Source organism: Haemorhous mexicanus, chromosome 30 (assembly GCF_027477595.1).
Source record: "Haemorhous mexicanus isolate bHaeMex1 chromosome 30, bHaeMex1.pri, whole genome shotgun sequence".
NCBI classification, from domain to species: Eukaryota; Metazoa; Chordata; class Aves; order Passeriformes; family Fringillidae; genus Haemorhous; species Haemorhous mexicanus.
Window position 1 is genome coordinate 4,080,129 of NC_082370.1, and position 15,186 is coordinate 4,095,314.

At 58.5% G+C, this 15,186-nt stretch overlaps 2 protein-coding genes across 3 annotated transcripts; both read left to right on the forward strand.

Annotated features, from left to right (window-relative positions):
* Positions 1-11: 11 nt before the first annotated feature.
* On the forward strand, positions 12-5,210 carry LMAN2L (lectin, mannose binding 2 like). Of its 2 annotated transcripts, XM_059870630.1 has the most exons (9): positions 12-170; positions 257-375; positions 943-1,060; positions 1,264-1,346; positions 1,782-1,814; positions 2,707-2,868; positions 3,752-3,866; positions 3,956-4,075; positions 4,159-5,210. In XM_059870630.1, the coding sequence occupies exons 1-9, from the start codon at positions 41-43 to the stop codon at positions 4,299-4,301; spliced, it is 1,023 nt and encodes a 340-aa protein (XP_059726613.1). In that variant the 5' UTR covers positions 12-40; the 3' UTR covers positions 4,302-5,210. The 2 variants fall into 2 exon arrangements, with proteins under 2 accessions (XP_059726613.1, XP_059726614.1); XM_059870631.1 differs by lacking the exon at positions 1,782-1,814 and having other exon boundaries at positions 13-170.
* A 1,487-nt stretch (positions 5,211-6,697) lies between these two features.
* MTHFD2 (methylenetetrahydrofolate dehydrogenase (NADP+ dependent) 2, methenyltetrahydrofolate cyclohydrolase) lies at positions 6,698-14,979 on the forward strand. The gene is made up of 8 exons (XM_059870629.1): positions 6,698-6,858; positions 7,972-8,156; positions 8,885-9,007; positions 10,196-10,348; positions 11,646-11,753; positions 12,227-12,319; positions 12,897-13,022; positions 13,663-14,979. The coding sequence occupies exons 1-8, from the start codon at positions 6,773-6,775 to the stop codon at positions 13,800-13,802; spliced, it is 1,014 nt and encodes a 337-aa protein (XP_059726612.1). The 5' UTR covers positions 6,698-6,772; the 3' UTR covers positions 13,803-14,979.
* Positions 14,980-15,186: the final 207 nt, after the last annotated feature.

Consider the following 15,186-nt stretch of genomic DNA (forward strand, 5'->3'; position numbering starts at 1 on the left):
CAATGGGCGCGCGGGGCGGGCCGCGGCGCGGCGGGGGAAGATGGCGGCGGCGGGCCGGTGGCGGGCCGGGCTGGCCCTGCTGGCCGTGATGCTGAGGCTCAGCGGGACGGCGGCCGAGCAGACCGAGGAGCACCTCAAACGCGAGCACTCGCTGTCCAAGCCGTACCAGGGTGAGCGGGGAGGGCGGGCGGTGCTGGCGGACGGTGCCCGGTGCTCGGTGCCGGTGTCCGGTACCGACGGTGCGTGTGGGCCGCAGGTGTGGGCTCGGCCAGCTCGGGGCTCTGGGACCTGCTGGGCAACGCCATGGTCATGACCCAGTTCATCCGCCTGACCCCCGACGTGCAGAGCAAGCAGGGAGCCGTGTGGAACCGAGTGGTGAGCGGGGGGCACCGGGGAGAGGGGCGGGAGCGGAGGGGACCGGGATGGGATGGGATCCATGGGATGGGGTGGGGGAGAAAGTTGGGATTGGGATCAGGGCGGGATAGAGTCGGGATCAAGACTGGGTCTGGGACTGGGTTAGAGTTAGGAGAGGGAGAGGGTCGGGATCAGGATTGGGATTGGGGCAGGGTTAGGAGAGGGACAGGGTCAGGACAGGAATTCCCAAATTGGGAATGGGATTCCCAAAGCAGGAATCGGATTTTTTCCTTGGAATTCCAGCTCCCAAAAAACTGCCGGGACTCCCTCAGAGCACGGAATTAATTGGTAGCTAATTAATAATTGTAATTAGCAGCTGCTCCTGAGGTTTTCCTGCTGCTTTCCTGGATTTTGTTGGAGTCACTCCCTCGGTGTTCAACCCTTGGGTGACAACCAGTTTCCTGGGATGAATGATGGTTTTTGGGGATTCATTACCCAGAATTCGGTGAAGGGGGCCCAGGGGATGGTGGGTGTGGAATTAGGGAACGAGGCATTCCCAGATTTCCCACTTTTTCTCCTCTCTGCCAGCCCTGTTACCTGCGGGATTGGGAGATGCAGGTGCACTTCAAGATCCACGGGCAGGGCAAGAAGAACCTCAACGGAGATGGATTCGCCATCTGGTACACCAAGGACAGGATGCAGCCAGGTAAACACCGTCCCTGCCTCGGGACAGGGGCTTGGGGACACCTGGGACACCTTGGAGAAGGCTTGGGAACACCTGGACTCATGTAAAACATCCACCTGGATGGGACTGGATGGTCCTTGGGACTTGAGGACTTTCCCAAACAAGTGACAAACTTCTTCCCTGAGCTTCCCAACCTTATCCCAACTTTCCTTTTCCCCTTCCAGGACCTGTTTTTGGGAGCAAGGACAACTTCCTGGGGCTGGGAGTGTTTGTGGACACGTATCCCAACGAGGAGAAGCAGCAGGAGGTGAGAGCCACCAGTGTCACACGTAGCTCTTCATCCTCAGAGCTCCTTCCTCCTCTTCCTCTTCCCATTCCTTTTCTATTTTTTTTTTTTGTCAGGGAAATTGGGAGAGGATTTTTGAGCTGAGCTCCAAAAAAATAAAAAAAAAATTTCCAAAAAGGTCAAAAAGAGCTCCAAAAAGCACAATAAGAGATCTAAAAGGTCAAAAAGAGCTCCAAAAGGTCATAAAGATCTCCAAAAAAGATGAAAGAGGTCAAAAAAGAGCTCCAGAAGGAGCCTCCAAAAGGACAAAAAGTCCTCTAGAAGGTCAGAAAGAGCTCCAAAAAGGACAAAAAGAGCTCCAAAAAGGAGAAAAGGCAAATATTCCAGGATTGTGGGCCCTGCTGGACTCTGTGACTGTCTTGCTCTCTCTTGCTTTGTGCTAATCCTGGAGGGCAGGCTCAGAAGAGGAGGTACAGCCCTGGAAACCAGGTACTGCCTCCTGCTGTCCCAGCTGGAATTCCCCGTTCCCACATCCAGGAACCCCTGGGGGAGCCGGGAGAGGCTGCGTGGAGCGGGGGCTCGGTGCCGGATCGGTGGGAGAATCCCGAGGGATGGACTTTGGGGTCATCCCAGTGGTTTTTGAGGAGATTGTTTGGGGTTTGGGATCCACAGGGATGGAGTCTGGGGTCATCCCGGTGGTTTTGGAGCAGATTATTTGGGATGAAGGACTTTGGGATCATTTCAGGGTTGCTTGGAGAACTTTGGGATCATTCCCATGTTGGTTGAAGGACCTTGGGATCATTCCAGTGTTGTGTTGAGCAGATCCCTGGGGGTGAAGAACTTTGGGATCATTCCCATGTTGCTTGAAGGCCTTTGGGGTCATGGTTGGAGAACTTTGGGGTCACTCTGCTCTTCCACCGAGCTGGCTCCTGTGGGGTGAAGGATTTTGGGATCATTCCAGTGTTGGCTGGAGAATTTTGGGATCATTCCAGTGTTGTGCTGGGCAGATCTCTGTGGGGTGGAGGACTTTGGGATCATTCCTGTGTTGGCTGGAGAACTTTGGGGTCACTCTGCTCTTCCACCGAGCTGACTCCTGTGGGGTGAAGGACTTTGGGGTCATTCCAGTGTTGTTTTGAGCAGATCTCTGTGGGATGAAGGACTTTGGGGTCATTCCAGTGTTGTTTTGAGCAGATCTCTGTGGGATGAAGGACTTTGGGGTCGTTCCCATGTTGCTTGAAGGACTTTGGGATCGTGGTTGGAGAACTTTGGGATCACTCTTCTCTTCCACCGAACAACTCCAGCCCCCCCTCCCCTTCCCGGCGTCTCCCCGCGATCCCAAACCTCCTCCAGGATCCCAATCCCAGTTTTTCCCCCCGGGCAGCGTGTGTTCCCCTACATCTCAGCCATGGTGAACAACGGCTCGCTGACCTACGACCACGACCGCGACGGGCGCCCCACCGAGCTGGGCGGCTGCACCGCCATGGTGCGCAACCTCAACCACGACACCTTCCTGGTCATCCGCTACGTCAAGAGGAGGCTCACGGTCAGTCTGGGGTCTCCAGGTGGATTTGGGGCTTCCAGGTGGGATCTGGGTGGGTTTGGAGGTTCCAGGTGGGATTCCCGAGTGGATTTGGGGTTCCCGAGTGCTGCACCGCCATGGTGCGCAACCTCAACCCCGACACCTTCCTGGTCATCCGCTACGTCAAGAGGAGGCTCACGGTCAGTCTGGGGTCTCCAGGTGGATCTGGGGCTTCCAGGTGGGATCTGGGTGGGTTTGGAGGTTCCAGGTGGGATTCCCGAGTGGATTTGGGGTTCCCGAGTGCTGCACCGCCATGGTGCACAACCTCAACCACGACACCTTCCTGGTCATCTGCCGCGTCAAGAGGAGGCTCATGGTCAGTCTGGGGTCTTCAGGTGGGATTCCCCAATGGATTTGGGAGTTCCAGGTGGGATCTGGGTGGGTTTGGAGGTTCCAGGTGGGATTCCCGAGTACTGCACCGCCATGGTGCACAGCCTCAACCACGACACCTTCCTGGTCATCTGCTGCATCAAGAGGAGGCTCATGGTCAGTCTGGGGTCTCCAGGTGGAATTCCATAGTGGATTTGGGATTCCTGAGTGGATTTGGGGGTTCCAGGTGGGATCTGGGTGGGTTTGGAGGTTCCAGGTGGGATTCCCGAGTGGATTTGGGATTCCTGAGTGGATTTGGGATTCCCCAGTAGGATCCAGAGTGGATTTGGGGGTTCCAGGTGGGATTTGGGTGGGTTTGGAGGTTCCAGGTGGGACTCCCAAGTGGATTTGGGGGTTCCAGAGTGGATATAAGGTCCAGGTGGGATACTCCAGTGGATTTGAGATTCCTGAGTGGATTTGGAGGCTCCAGGTGGGATCCAGAGTGGATTTGGGAGAGGCTCAGGTTGTTCCTCGGCAGGTGCTGATCGACATCGACGGCAAGCACGAGTGGCGGGATTGCATCGACGTGCCCGGCGTGCGGTTGCCCCGTGGCTACTACTTTGGGACATCCTCAGTCACTGGGGACCTGTCAGGTACGGCCTGGAGGGGCCCAGGTGGGGCTCCCAGGTGGGTTTAGGGGGTCCAGGTGGGGTTCTCAGGTGGATTTGGGGTTTTTTTGCAGACAACCACGACATCATCTCGCTGAAGCTGTACCAGCTGACGGTGGAGCGGACGCCGGAGGAGGAAAAACGAGATCGGGAAGTTTTCCTGCCCGTGGTGGACAACCTGAGGCTGCCAGGAAGTGAGTGGGGTTTGGGGAATGTCCCATCTCAAAATCCCATCCCAAAATCCCAACCTCCCAAACCCCAAACCCTGTTCCTGCAGTGGAGGCGCCGCTGGAGCCCATGAGTGGCCTGGCCCTGTTCCTCATCGTCTTCTTCTCGCTGGTGGCCCTCGTCTTCGCCATCGTCATCGGCATCATCCTCTACAACAAGTGGCAGGAGCAGAGCCGCAAGCACTTCTACTGACCCCCAACCCCCTGGGGTAGCCCACCCTGGGCTGCTGGTGGCCACATCCCCATTGCCACCCGTGCCAGGGAGCCCCTAAAGGACGGTGCCAGCCCGGCTGAGGGGTGCAGAGACTTCCCAGCACTTCTCCTGTTGTTGTGGCCACCAGAGACTTCCCAGTTGCCACCATCTGGCTGTGGCCACCAGAGCCCCACCCAGGCTAGTGGTGGCCACATCCCCATTGCCACCTGTGCCAGGGACCCCCCAAAGGACAGTGCTGGCCTGGCTGAGGAGTGCTGGAACCCTGGCAGAGACTTCCGAGCGCTTCTCCTGTTGCTGTGGCCACCAGATGTCCACCAGATGAGCTCCCTCCTGGGCTAGTGGTGGCCACATCCTGATTGCCACCAGTGCCAGGGCATCAAGGACCCCCCAAATCCCTGGCACGGGGACGATGCCAGCCCAGTTGAGGAGTGCAGAGACTTCCCAGTTGCCATTGTCCAGCTGTGGCCACCAGAACGCCCCTGGACGAGCCTTTTTGGGCCAGGACAAGCCCCTCTGGGTGCTGCTGCTGCTTTTTCTAGCTGGATGAACTGGAAGAGCCCCCTCCTCAATTTTGGGGGTCCCCCTGCCCGTTTCCCAGCATGTGGCCACCCCTGCATGTCATGTCCTGGGGCCACTCCTACCTCAGGGACTGCTAGCCACAGCGGTGTCCCAGCTTGCCTCGGGGTTACCCTGGGCACTCAGGGGTTGGGATGGCATCGCCCTCCTGGCCGGGATCCCAACCCTGCACCCTTCCAGGATATGCCCACCCAGGACAGGTGGTCCCGGGGTGGGGGGTTTTGGTGGCCCCTGAGCTAGGAGAGGACCGGGGGGATTGTCCACACTGGCACTGGGGAGTTGGGAGCTGTTTCCAAGGAGAGTTTTCCTGGAGTTTTGTCTTTTTGTCGTGCTTGGGCCCACGGGGAGGGGTCTCTGAGGGTCCCTGTCCCATTTCTGGGGGTCCCAGCTCCACTTTTGGGGGGGATTTGTGTGGGTGGTGACTCGTGGGGATAGCAGAGATCAGCCACAGCATTGGGTGGCATTTGTGCCAATTTTATTTTGTCCCTTACCTTGGGCAGACACCGGGGGATGCCCCCGCCGGTGTCCGCGGTCGTTACCCCCAGGGGATTCCCCGCCGGTGTCCGCCCTCCTCGCCCCGGTGTTTGTCCACCTTGCCCCCGGGGGATGCTCTGTCGGTGTCCGCCGTCTGTCCCTCCCTCTCTACATCCCACCAGCATCGGGCGCAGAGGCTCAGGCGGCGCTCCCACCTCCCTCCCCCGGGCCGGGCCAGTCGCGGTGCAGGGGCGGTCCCGGGGCTCCGGTGCCGGGCTGGGAGCGACTCCAGGACACTCCCGGGGCTCCGGTGCCGGGCTGGAACTCCAGGACACTCCCGGGGCTCCGGTGCCAGCCTGGGGGGGAACTCCAGGACACTCCCGGGGCTCCGGTGCCAGCCTGGGGGGGAACTCCAGGACACTCCCGGGGCTCCGGTGCCGGGCCGGGGGAGAACTCCAGGACACTCCCGGAGCTCCGGTGCCGGGCTGGAACTCCAGGACACTCCCAGGGCTCCGGTGCCGTGCTGGGAGCGACTCGGGGGCATTCCCGGGGCTCCACCGCCGCTCCCATCGCCAAAGCCGCATTAAACGCTGCGCCCCAGCACACGCCTTTTATATCCCAAGCAAGCCCCACCCTCTCTCCGATAGCCAATGGGAGCTCAGTGACGTAATACAGGTGAGGGATAGCGTCACGACCGTTTGGGATGTCATAATAAAGGGGTGGAGACAGAAGGAGAGAGCGATCTGATTGGTCGGTGTGGGGTAGGGGTGGGGCCACTGTAAACACGGGATTTTGGGAGCATCTCCAGGTGTTTCCGGTCCCTCCCGAGCTCACCTGGAGGCCCTTCAGGCCCTGGAATGCGCTGGAAGCTCTTCCTGGGGATCTCCCTGGATCCTTCCCTTCTCCAGGGGAACATTCCCAGCTCTCCTAGCTCCAGCTCCTCTGGGCTCGCCCCAGCAGCTCCACCAGCTCCAGGTGGGCTCCCAGCCCTGCAGGTGGGGTCTCACCTGAGCGGGGCCGAGGGGCAGAACCCCCCGGAGCTGCTGCCCTCGCTGGAGCTCGGCCCAGGGCTCCTTTGGGGCCACTCCAGCCTCTCACCCACCCACACCGTGCCCACTGCCGGACTGCGGAGGTGCCGCCAATTATAGCAAATAACCAGTCTCGCCGTGTTTATGTTGATTTTCAGCCCTTTTGGAGCTGCCGCGGTCGCTCCGGGTCCGACATTGCAGCCCGGCCCCAGCGCCTCTCCCGCCACCCAAACTGAAAACCTCAATCAATCATTTTTGGGGCTGAACCCCATTGGCTACCGCCGGGTGGGGCGGGGCTTACCGCTATATAAGGGACGGCAAGGTGCGCTTCCCTCAGAGCCTTTCCCGCTGCCCATCAGTCGCGATACTGCGATGGCTGCCGCGCTCCAGCCCCTCCGCGCCCTCAGCCGCGCCGCGATGGAGCCTCGCCCCCGCCGCCTCCACCTCAGCGCTGCCCGGTACGGCCGGGACACCGGGGGATGTGCGGGGATGCTTGGGAGGGAGGTGGGAGCAGCGCCCGCCGCGCTCCGCCCGTCCGGCGCGCTGAGGGCTGTGAGGGGGGAGGCCCGGCCCGGTTCGGTTCGGTCGGTCCCCGGGCCGGGATCGCGACCCGTTTGGCCCCGGCGGTTCCGGGGGCGGCGGGCGGGCCCCCAGCGGCCGCGGCGGGAGCTGCAGGCTGATGAAATCCCGCGGCCGCCTTGCGTGGGAGTGCGGGGCTGCCCCGGCACGGGGAGCGAGATCGCCTCACAGCGGGGCTGGCCTGGGCTGAGGGGGACAGAGACCGCCCCTCACAGCGGGGCTGGCCTGGGCCGAGGGGGACAGAGACCGCCCCTCACACCGGGGCTGGCCTGGGCCGAGGGGGACAGAGACCGCCCCTCACAGCGGGGCTGGCCTGGGCTGAGGGGGACAGAGACCGCCCCTCACAGCGGGGCTCCTCCGGGGCCGGGGGGATGGAAATACTGCCGGGCAACCCCTGGGGTGAGGGGATGGATGGAGACACCCTCATCATCCTCCAGAGTGAGAGGCACAGAGGTCGCCTCATAGCGGGGCTGTCACAGCGTGAGGGGAACGGAGACACCCCGGGGTGGGAGGGACAGAGATCGCCTCACACCGGGGCTCCTCCGGGGCCGTGAGGATGGAGACACTCCTGGGCTGAGAGGGACAGAGACCCCTGAGTGAGAAAGGAGACCACCACCCCCTTTTCTTGATTATTCATTGGCTTGAGGGGGACAGAGACCCCAGGACATTTCCCTGGGCTGACAGGGACGGAGACCCCCAAGCATCCCACCCTGCTCCAAACAATGTTTGAACAACATTCCCAGGGTTGCACAGGGCAGGATTTTGGGGTGTAGTCAATGATCCTGGTGGGTCCAGCTCGGGATATTCGGGTTCTGCCCCATTTGGCCCCAGCTTTGAAGCTGGAACCGAGCCTAAAACGTGACTGAGCACAAAGGTGCCAAAGGCCCTGATAAAGCACGAGGGACGGAGCCTTTTCCTCTTGGTTTCCTGCTCCATCCTGCCCGGGGCTGGCAGCGGGGGATTGGGGCTGTGCTGAGCCTTTCCCCGTGCAGGGGGGACGCCGTGGTGATCTCGGGGAGGAAGCTGGCCCGGCAGATCCGGCAGGAAGCGCGGCACGAGGTGCAGCAGTGGGTGGCTGCCGGCAACAGGAGGCCCCACCTGAGCGTGGTGCTGGTGGGGGAGAACCCGGCCAGCCACTCCTACGTCCTCAACAAAACCAAAGCAGCGGCTGATGTGGGTGAGTGGGAGGTTTCCTTCCCTAAAAACGCAGTTTGGTTGGTTGGGAATCCTCGGTGCTGGAAGCTTTTTTTTGGGATGCATGCACCTGTTGGTTTTTCGACTTCACCCAGAATTTGGGTTCTCGTGGCTGCCAGTTGTACTGGGGCGTGGTTAGGTGTGATCACTTGGATTCTTCAGGGTGGGATTGGGGTTTTTCAGCTTTCCCAGAGCCATGAAAAGCACAGGTGGGGATTTTTGGCCTCCTTTTTCCATCTGCCTGGGACACAGCTCCTATTCAGCAGCCTTGCTGCCCTGTGGCTCCATCCTGCAGTCCAAGGTCCTGCTCAGGGTCAGGGCAATAAATTGTGTCATTTTACCTGGGTCTGAACAGCTGAAGCTTCTTTTGGAGCTGGGACTTTGAGGCAAACATCCCTTTTTTACTGTGTCCAGAGGGGCCTCTCAAGCTGTGGGGTTTTATTGCCATGGTATCAGCCTTTGCTTGGGTTTCTCCCTGCTATGGCAGGGTCCCAAGCCCCCTTTCTCAGACCACCAGCCCCAAAAATCATCCTCAACAACAAATCCCAAGGCTTGGGAAGGTCTCTCCAGCCTGGGAGCTGCACAAACCCTTCCATGCTCTGCGTGCACCTCCCAGATTTAGCCAGGCAACAAAGCAGGGTGGAAAATGCACAAAATGTGGGAAAACCATTCTTTTGTGCCTCACTGACACCATGGACTTGGTGATTCCAGGGATCAGCAGTGAGACCATCCTCAGGCCAGCCTCCATCAGCGAGGAGGAGCTGCTGGAGCTGATTGCCAAACTCAACAGTGACACGGCCGTGGACGGGCTCCTGGTGCAGCTTCCCCTGCCTGGTGAGCAGCTCAGTTCCCCTCCTGCATTCCCAGGAAGCTTCCAAGGTTGCAGGAAGGGGCAGCACGGGGGGGACCCTGCCCTGATCCTCCCCCTCAGCAGCAGCTGCCTGCAGGGTTCAGTCTCTGGCAGCTATTCCTGGGTGGGAGTATCAGCTTCCCCAGCTGGGTGTGTGTGGCCTTGGGCTGCCTGATAAATCCCCTCAGTGTGAGCAGGGCTGGCACTGCAGAGTGCTGCCAGTGCCCTGGGCTGGGAGCTGCAGCACGGGGGGCTGGGGACAGTCAGGCCCCACGCTCTGGAGGGGCTGAGCTGGGGCTCAGGGTCAGAGCTGCAGTTTGGGGTGACAATTCCAGCTCAAGGTTTGAGGTCAGAGCTCCAGTTTGGGGTGACAATTCCAGCTCAAGGTTTAAGGTCAGAGCTCCAGTTTGGGGTGACAATTCCAGCTCAAGGTTCAAGGTCAGAGCTCCAGTTTGGGGTGACAATTCCAGCTCAAGGTTTGAGGTCAGAGCTCCAGTTTGGGGTGACAATTCCAGCTCAAGGTTTGAGGTCAGAGCTGCAGTTTGGGGTGACAATTCCAGCTCAAGGTTTGAGGTCAGAGCTCCAGTTTGGGGCTGCAGTTCCAGCTCAAGGTTTGAGGTCAGAGCTCCAGTTTGGGGTGACAATTCCATCACAAGGTTTGAGGTCAGAGCTGCAGTTTGGGGTGACAATTCCATCACAAGGTTCAAGCTCAGAGCTCCAGTTTGGGGCTGCAGTCCCAGTTCAAGGTTTGAGGTCAGAGCTCCAGTTTGGGGCTGCAGTTCCAGCTCAAGGTTTGAGGTCAGAGCTCCAGTTTGGGGCTGCAGTTCCAGCTCAAGGTTTGAGGTCAGAGCTCCAGTTTGGGGCTGCAGTTCCAGCTCAAGGTTTAAGGTCAGAGCTCCAGTTTGGGGCTGCAGTTCCAGCTCAAGGTTTAAGGTCAGAGCTCCAGTTTGGGGTGACAATTCCAGCTCAAGGTTTAAGGTCAGAGCTCCAGTTTGGGGCTGCAGTCCCAGTTCAAGGTTTGAGGTCAGAGCTCCAGTTTGGGGTGACAATTCCAGCTCAAGGCTCTGGGTCAGAGCTCCATCCCAGGGCTCGGGATCACGGTCCCAGCTGGCAGCACAGCTGGCAGCCCAGCCCAGCTGTGGGCCTGCCCCCTGAGCCCCTGCCCTCTGCAGAGCACATCGACGAGCGCCGGGTCTGCAACACCGTCAGCCCGCACAAGGACGTGGACGGGTTCCACGTGCTCAACGTGGGCAGGATGTGCCTGGACCAGGACTCCATGCTGCCTGCCACACCTCGGGGCGTCTGGGAGATCATCCAGAGGACAGGTGAGAGCTGGTGATTTGGGGATTCAGCTCAGGACACCAGGGCCAGCGTGGCCAGGGAGGGGTTGTCCTGTTCTGGGGACATCAGAGCCAGGGAGGGATTGTCCTGTTCTGGGGACATCAGAGCCAGGGAGGGATTGTCTTGTCCTTGGAGAGACATCAAGGACAGCAGGGCCAGGGAGGGATTGTCCTGTCCTGGGAGGGACATCAAGGACAGGGAAGGATTGTCCTGCTCTGTTCTGGCCTGAGCTCAAAACTCACCCAGTTTTGGGGTGTCTGTGCAGGGCTCCCAGGGATGCCCAGGGTGGGATTTTGGGGTGTCTGTGCAGGATACCCAGGGATGCTCAGGGTGGGATTTTGGGGTGTCTGTGCAGGGCTGCCAGGGATGTCCTGGGTGGGATTTTGGGGTGTCTGTGCAGGGCTCCCAGGGATGTCCTGGGTGGGATTTTGGGGTGTCTGTGCAGGGTACCCAGGGATGTCCTGGGTGGGATTTTGGGGTGTCTGTGCAGGGCTCCCAGGGATGCTCAGGGTGGGATTTTGGGGTGTCTGTGCAGGGTACCCAGGGATGCCCAGGGTGGGATTTTGGGGTGTCTGTGCAGGGTACCCAGGGATGTCCTGGGTGGGATTTTGGGGTGTCTGTGCAGGATACCCAGGGATGTCCTGGGTGGGATTTTGGGGTGCCTGTGCAGGGCTCCCAGGGATGTCCAGGGTGGGATTTTGGGGTGTCTGTGCAGGGCTCCCAGGGATGTCCTGGGTGGGATTTTGGGGTGTCTGTGCAGGGTACCCAGGGATGTCCTGGGTGGGATTTTGGGGTGTCTGTGCAGGATACCCAGGGATGCTCAGGGTGGGATTTTGGGGTGTCTGTGCAGGGTACCCAGGGATGCCCAGGGTGGGATTTTGGGGTGTCTGTGCAGGGCTCCCAGGGATGCCCAGGGTGGGATTTTGGGGTGTCTGTGCAGGGCTCCCAGGGATGCTCAGGGTGGGATTTTGGGGTGTCTGTGCAGGGCTCCCAGGGATGTCCTGGGTGGGATTTTGGGGTGTCTGTGCAGGGTGCCCAGGGATGCTCAGGGTGGGATTTTGGGGTGTCTGTGCAGGATACCCAGGGATGTCCTGGGTGGGATTTTGGGGTGTCTGTGCAGGGCTCCCAGGGATGCTCAGGGTGGGATTTTGGGGTGCCTGTGCAGGGTACCCAGGGATGTCCAGGGTGGGATTTCGGGGTGCCTGTGCAGGGCTCCAGGGTGGGATCAGCCATCCCTCCTGGCTCAGGGCAGTGTGTGAGGCTGTGATCTGTCCCCTGCAGGGATCCCGACGCTGGGCAGGAACGTGGTGGTGGCGGGCAGGTCCAAGAACGTGGGCATGCCCATCGCCATGCTGCTGCACACCGACGGCAGCCACGAGCGGCCCGGAGGTAGGACAGGGGGCACCTCAGGGAAAGACCTCACATCCCTCCCCTTGAACCTCCCACAGCCCTCCCAGCAGTTCCCTGGTGAAACAATCCTCAACGTGGTCTTGGAACCCCAGAATTCCTGGTTTCCAAGGTGATGAAATCCATCCATCCCTCAGCCATGGGCACCACAGCCTCCAGTGCCACGTCCACACGTGTTCTGAGCACTTCCAGGGGTGGGGACTCCTCCCTTTCCCTGAGTGGCCTCTTCCAATATTTTACAACCTTTCCATGAATTTTTTTTTTCTTGCCCCTATCTCAGTTTTTCTCTGTAAGAGCTTTGTTATTTTGCCTTTTATTAAAACTTCTTTGTTTCCAACACTACCTCAGAAGCCATCCTGCTGATTTGATGCCGTTCAGGGTAGCTGAGCTATCTCAGGTGTGCTGGGCCCTCTCGGAGCTGCTCAGTCACACCTGGGTGTCCCTTGTCCCCGCAGGTGACGCCACGGTGACGATCTCGCACCGCTACACGCCCAAGGAGCAGCTGAAGCAGCACACCATCCGTGCTGACATCGTGGTGGCAGCTGCAGGTCAGGGGCTCTGCAGGGCTGGGGCTGCTCCTGCTGGGAACCCCGGGCCTGGAATGTTCTGGGGGGTCTCCAGGCTGAGGGTGGGGGGGCTCCTGGGGGTCTCCTGTGGTTGGGGCAAAAAGCAGCCTCAGGTTTTGGGGTTCTGCCTCTGGAATGGGGAGCTGCACCTGGCAGGGGGACCTGAGCACAGCTGGAGAGCCCTGGGGAGTCGTGGAGTGGGTTGGGGTGGGAGGGAGCCCAGCAGGATCCTGGGTGCAGCCCCTGGCTCTGCACAGCACCCCAAAATCCACCCTGGGAATGCTGGGATCAGGGGAATCGGGATAGGTTTGCATTTCTTAGGATGGTTTGGGTTAACTTAAAATTCCTGAATCCAGTAGGGGTTGAAACATCCTGGGAATGCTGGGCTCAGGGGATGCGTTTGCAATTCTTAGGAGGGTTTAGGTTGGAAAAAATCCTTAAAATTCCTGAATCCAATAATTTTGGGGAAGCAGGAAAGCCCAGGTGGGTTGGAAGATCCTGGGAATGCTGGGCTCAGGGGGATGAGGAGCCCCCCTGAGGGTGAGGTTGTGTTTTCCAGGCATCCCCAACCTGATCACGGCCGACATGATCAAGGAGGGGGCGGCCGTGATCGACGTGGGCATCACCCGGGTGCAGGACCCCGTCACAGCCCAGCCCAGGCTCGTGGGGGACGTGGACTTTGAAGGTGAGGAGAGCTCAGGATCAGCTCTTTAGGCTCAGGATCAGCTCTTTAGGCTCAGGATCAGCTCTTTAGGCTCAGGATCAGCTTTTTTGGGCGCTGGGGAGGGGACAAAGCCTGGTTTGTGTCACTGAGCTTGGGGTGCATCCATGTCTGCCTACCTCTGCTCCATCCCTGAGCTTGGATTTGGCATTTCTGTGCTAGAAAACAGCTTTTAGGCCTGGCTTTTAGGCCTTGGTGCTTTCTGGCCCAGCTTTTTGCTGCTTTTGGGCCTGGTTTTTGGCACTTGCAGATCTCTGTACTTCTAGGCCTGGCTTGGTGCTTTTGGGCCCGGCTTTTTGTGCTTTTAGATTTCATTGCTTGTGCTTTTAGGCCCAGCTTTTTTGTACTTTATGGCCTGGCTTTTGGTGTTTTCAGAGCTTTATGTTTTTAGGCCTGGCTTTTTCTGGTTTGGACCTTTCTGCTTCCAGGCCTGCCTTGGCCCTTTTTCCCACCTTGGCCTTCCCACCCAGGCTGGGCCTTGCCTCTCTGTCCAGCAGGGAAAAACCACCCAGACCCCCTTCCTAAAGCCTTAATCCCGACAGAACCTGCGTGGCTTTAGGCTGGGGAGCCTGGCCCGGCCCTTAAGCTGAGCTTTTCCCCCCAGGGGTGAGGAAGAAGGCGAGTTACATCACGCCGGTGCCCGGCGGCGTGGGGCCCATGACGGTGGCCATGCTGATGAAGAACACCATCATTGCTGCCAAGAAACTGCTGAAACCCCGTGAGCTCGAGGCTCTGCCTGCCTAAACAGAGCCAGGCTTAACCAGGGGTCCCTCAGAGCCAGGCTTAACCAGGGGTCCCTCAGAGCCAGGTTAACCAGGGGTCCCTCTGAACACTGCCACTGCTGCCAAGAACCTGCTGAAACCCCAGGAGCTCAAGGCTCTGCTGCCTAAACAGAGCTGGGCTTAACAAGGGGCCTCTCCAAGCCAGGTTTAATGAGGCCCCCCTTGGAGCTGGGCCTAGCAAGGGGGCTCTCAGAGCTCAGGGCCTGGTGAGGGACCCTTGGAGCTGGCTTTAATGAGGGGCCCCTCAGAGCCAGGCCTAACCACGCCTCACTCCCCGACAGGCCGACAGAAAATGCAATATTTGTTATTTATTGTCCTGCACGTGGGGCCTTGCCCCACTGTGAGGTCACAGGTATTTATTGGCTGAGCTGGGATTACCCAAACTCCTCCTGCTTGGCCTTAGAGCTGGGATTATCCACACTCCTGCTTTGGTTTTGGGCTGGGATTATCCACACTCCTCCTGCTTTGTATCCACACTCCAGCCTTGTGTTAGAGCTGGGATTACCCAGACTCGGTTTTGTGTTTGAGCTGGGATTATCCACACTCCTGCTTTGGTTTTGGGCTGGGATTATCCACACTCCTCCTGCTTTGTATCCACACTCCAGCCTCGTGTTAGAGCTGGGATTACCCAGACTCGGTTTTGTGTTTGAGCTGGGGTTATCCACACTCCTGCTTTGTGTTTAAACTGGGATTACCCACCCTGATCCTGGCACTCCCAGTTCCCCCTCAGGGCTGGATCTGTAGTTTAAACTCTTCTCTAGAGGAATTACTTGAACAAAAAACCTAAAATTAAAGCCATACTTTAGTCCTGGGCCTGTGCAGGCTCTGGGCTGGTGTAACCTGCTCTAGAGTGCAGCTAGGCTGGGCTTTTCTTGCTCTTTGGATTGAGGTGAATTTTTTAAACCTGTTCTAGAGTGCAGCTAGGCTGGGCTTTTTTTGCTCTTTGGATTGAGGTGAATTTTTTAAACCTGTTCTAGAGTGCAGCTAGGCTGGGTTTTTTTTGCTCTTTGGATTGAGGTGATTTTTTTAAAGCCTTTTTTTGTAACCAAAGAACAGCTGGGGTGGGGGAGCTTTCCTGCCCTGGGTGTAACGTGTGAGTAGTGCAGGCTGGCTCAATAAAGTGTGAGAAGACCAAAACATTTCCTTTTTGTGCCCTGGAATGATGATTTTTATAATCACTTGATAGAATTTTCTAATTATTCATAATATTTAAATAATATGGTTATTGCACTTCTGGAAAGGAGCAGGGCTTGGTTTGTTGTGTCTATATAGAATGATATATTTTAATATCTATATATAATTATATATATTTATGTATATAATTATATATTTTTTATATTTATATA

Bases quoted from the DNA above. Each gene is read 5' to 3' on its own strand.
- LMAN2L (XM_059870630.1), top strand. From the start codon at position 41: ATGGCGGCGGCGGGCCGGTGGCGGGCCGGGCTGGCCCTGCTGGCCGTG. The intron at 171-256 runs GTGAGCGGGGAG...TGTGGGCCGCAG, and splicing joins GCTGTCCAAGCCGTACCAGG to GTGTGGGCTCGGCCAGCTCG. The intron at 376-942 runs GTGAGCGGGGGG...CCTCTCTGCCAG, and splicing joins GAGCCGTGTGGAACCGAGTG to CCCTGTTACCTGCGGGATTG.
- MTHFD2 (XM_059870629.1), top strand. From the start codon at position 6,773: ATGGCTGCCGCGCTCCAGCCCCTCCGCGCCCTCAGCCGCGCCGCGATG. The intron at 9,008-10,195 runs GTGAGCAGCTCA...TGCCCTCTGCAG, and splicing joins GGTGCAGCTTCCCCTGCCTG to AGCACATCGACGAGCGCCGG. The intron at 13,023-13,662 runs GTGAGGAGAGCT...TTTTCCCCCCAG, and splicing joins GGGGGACGTGGACTTTGAAG to GGGTGAGGAAGAAGGCGAGT.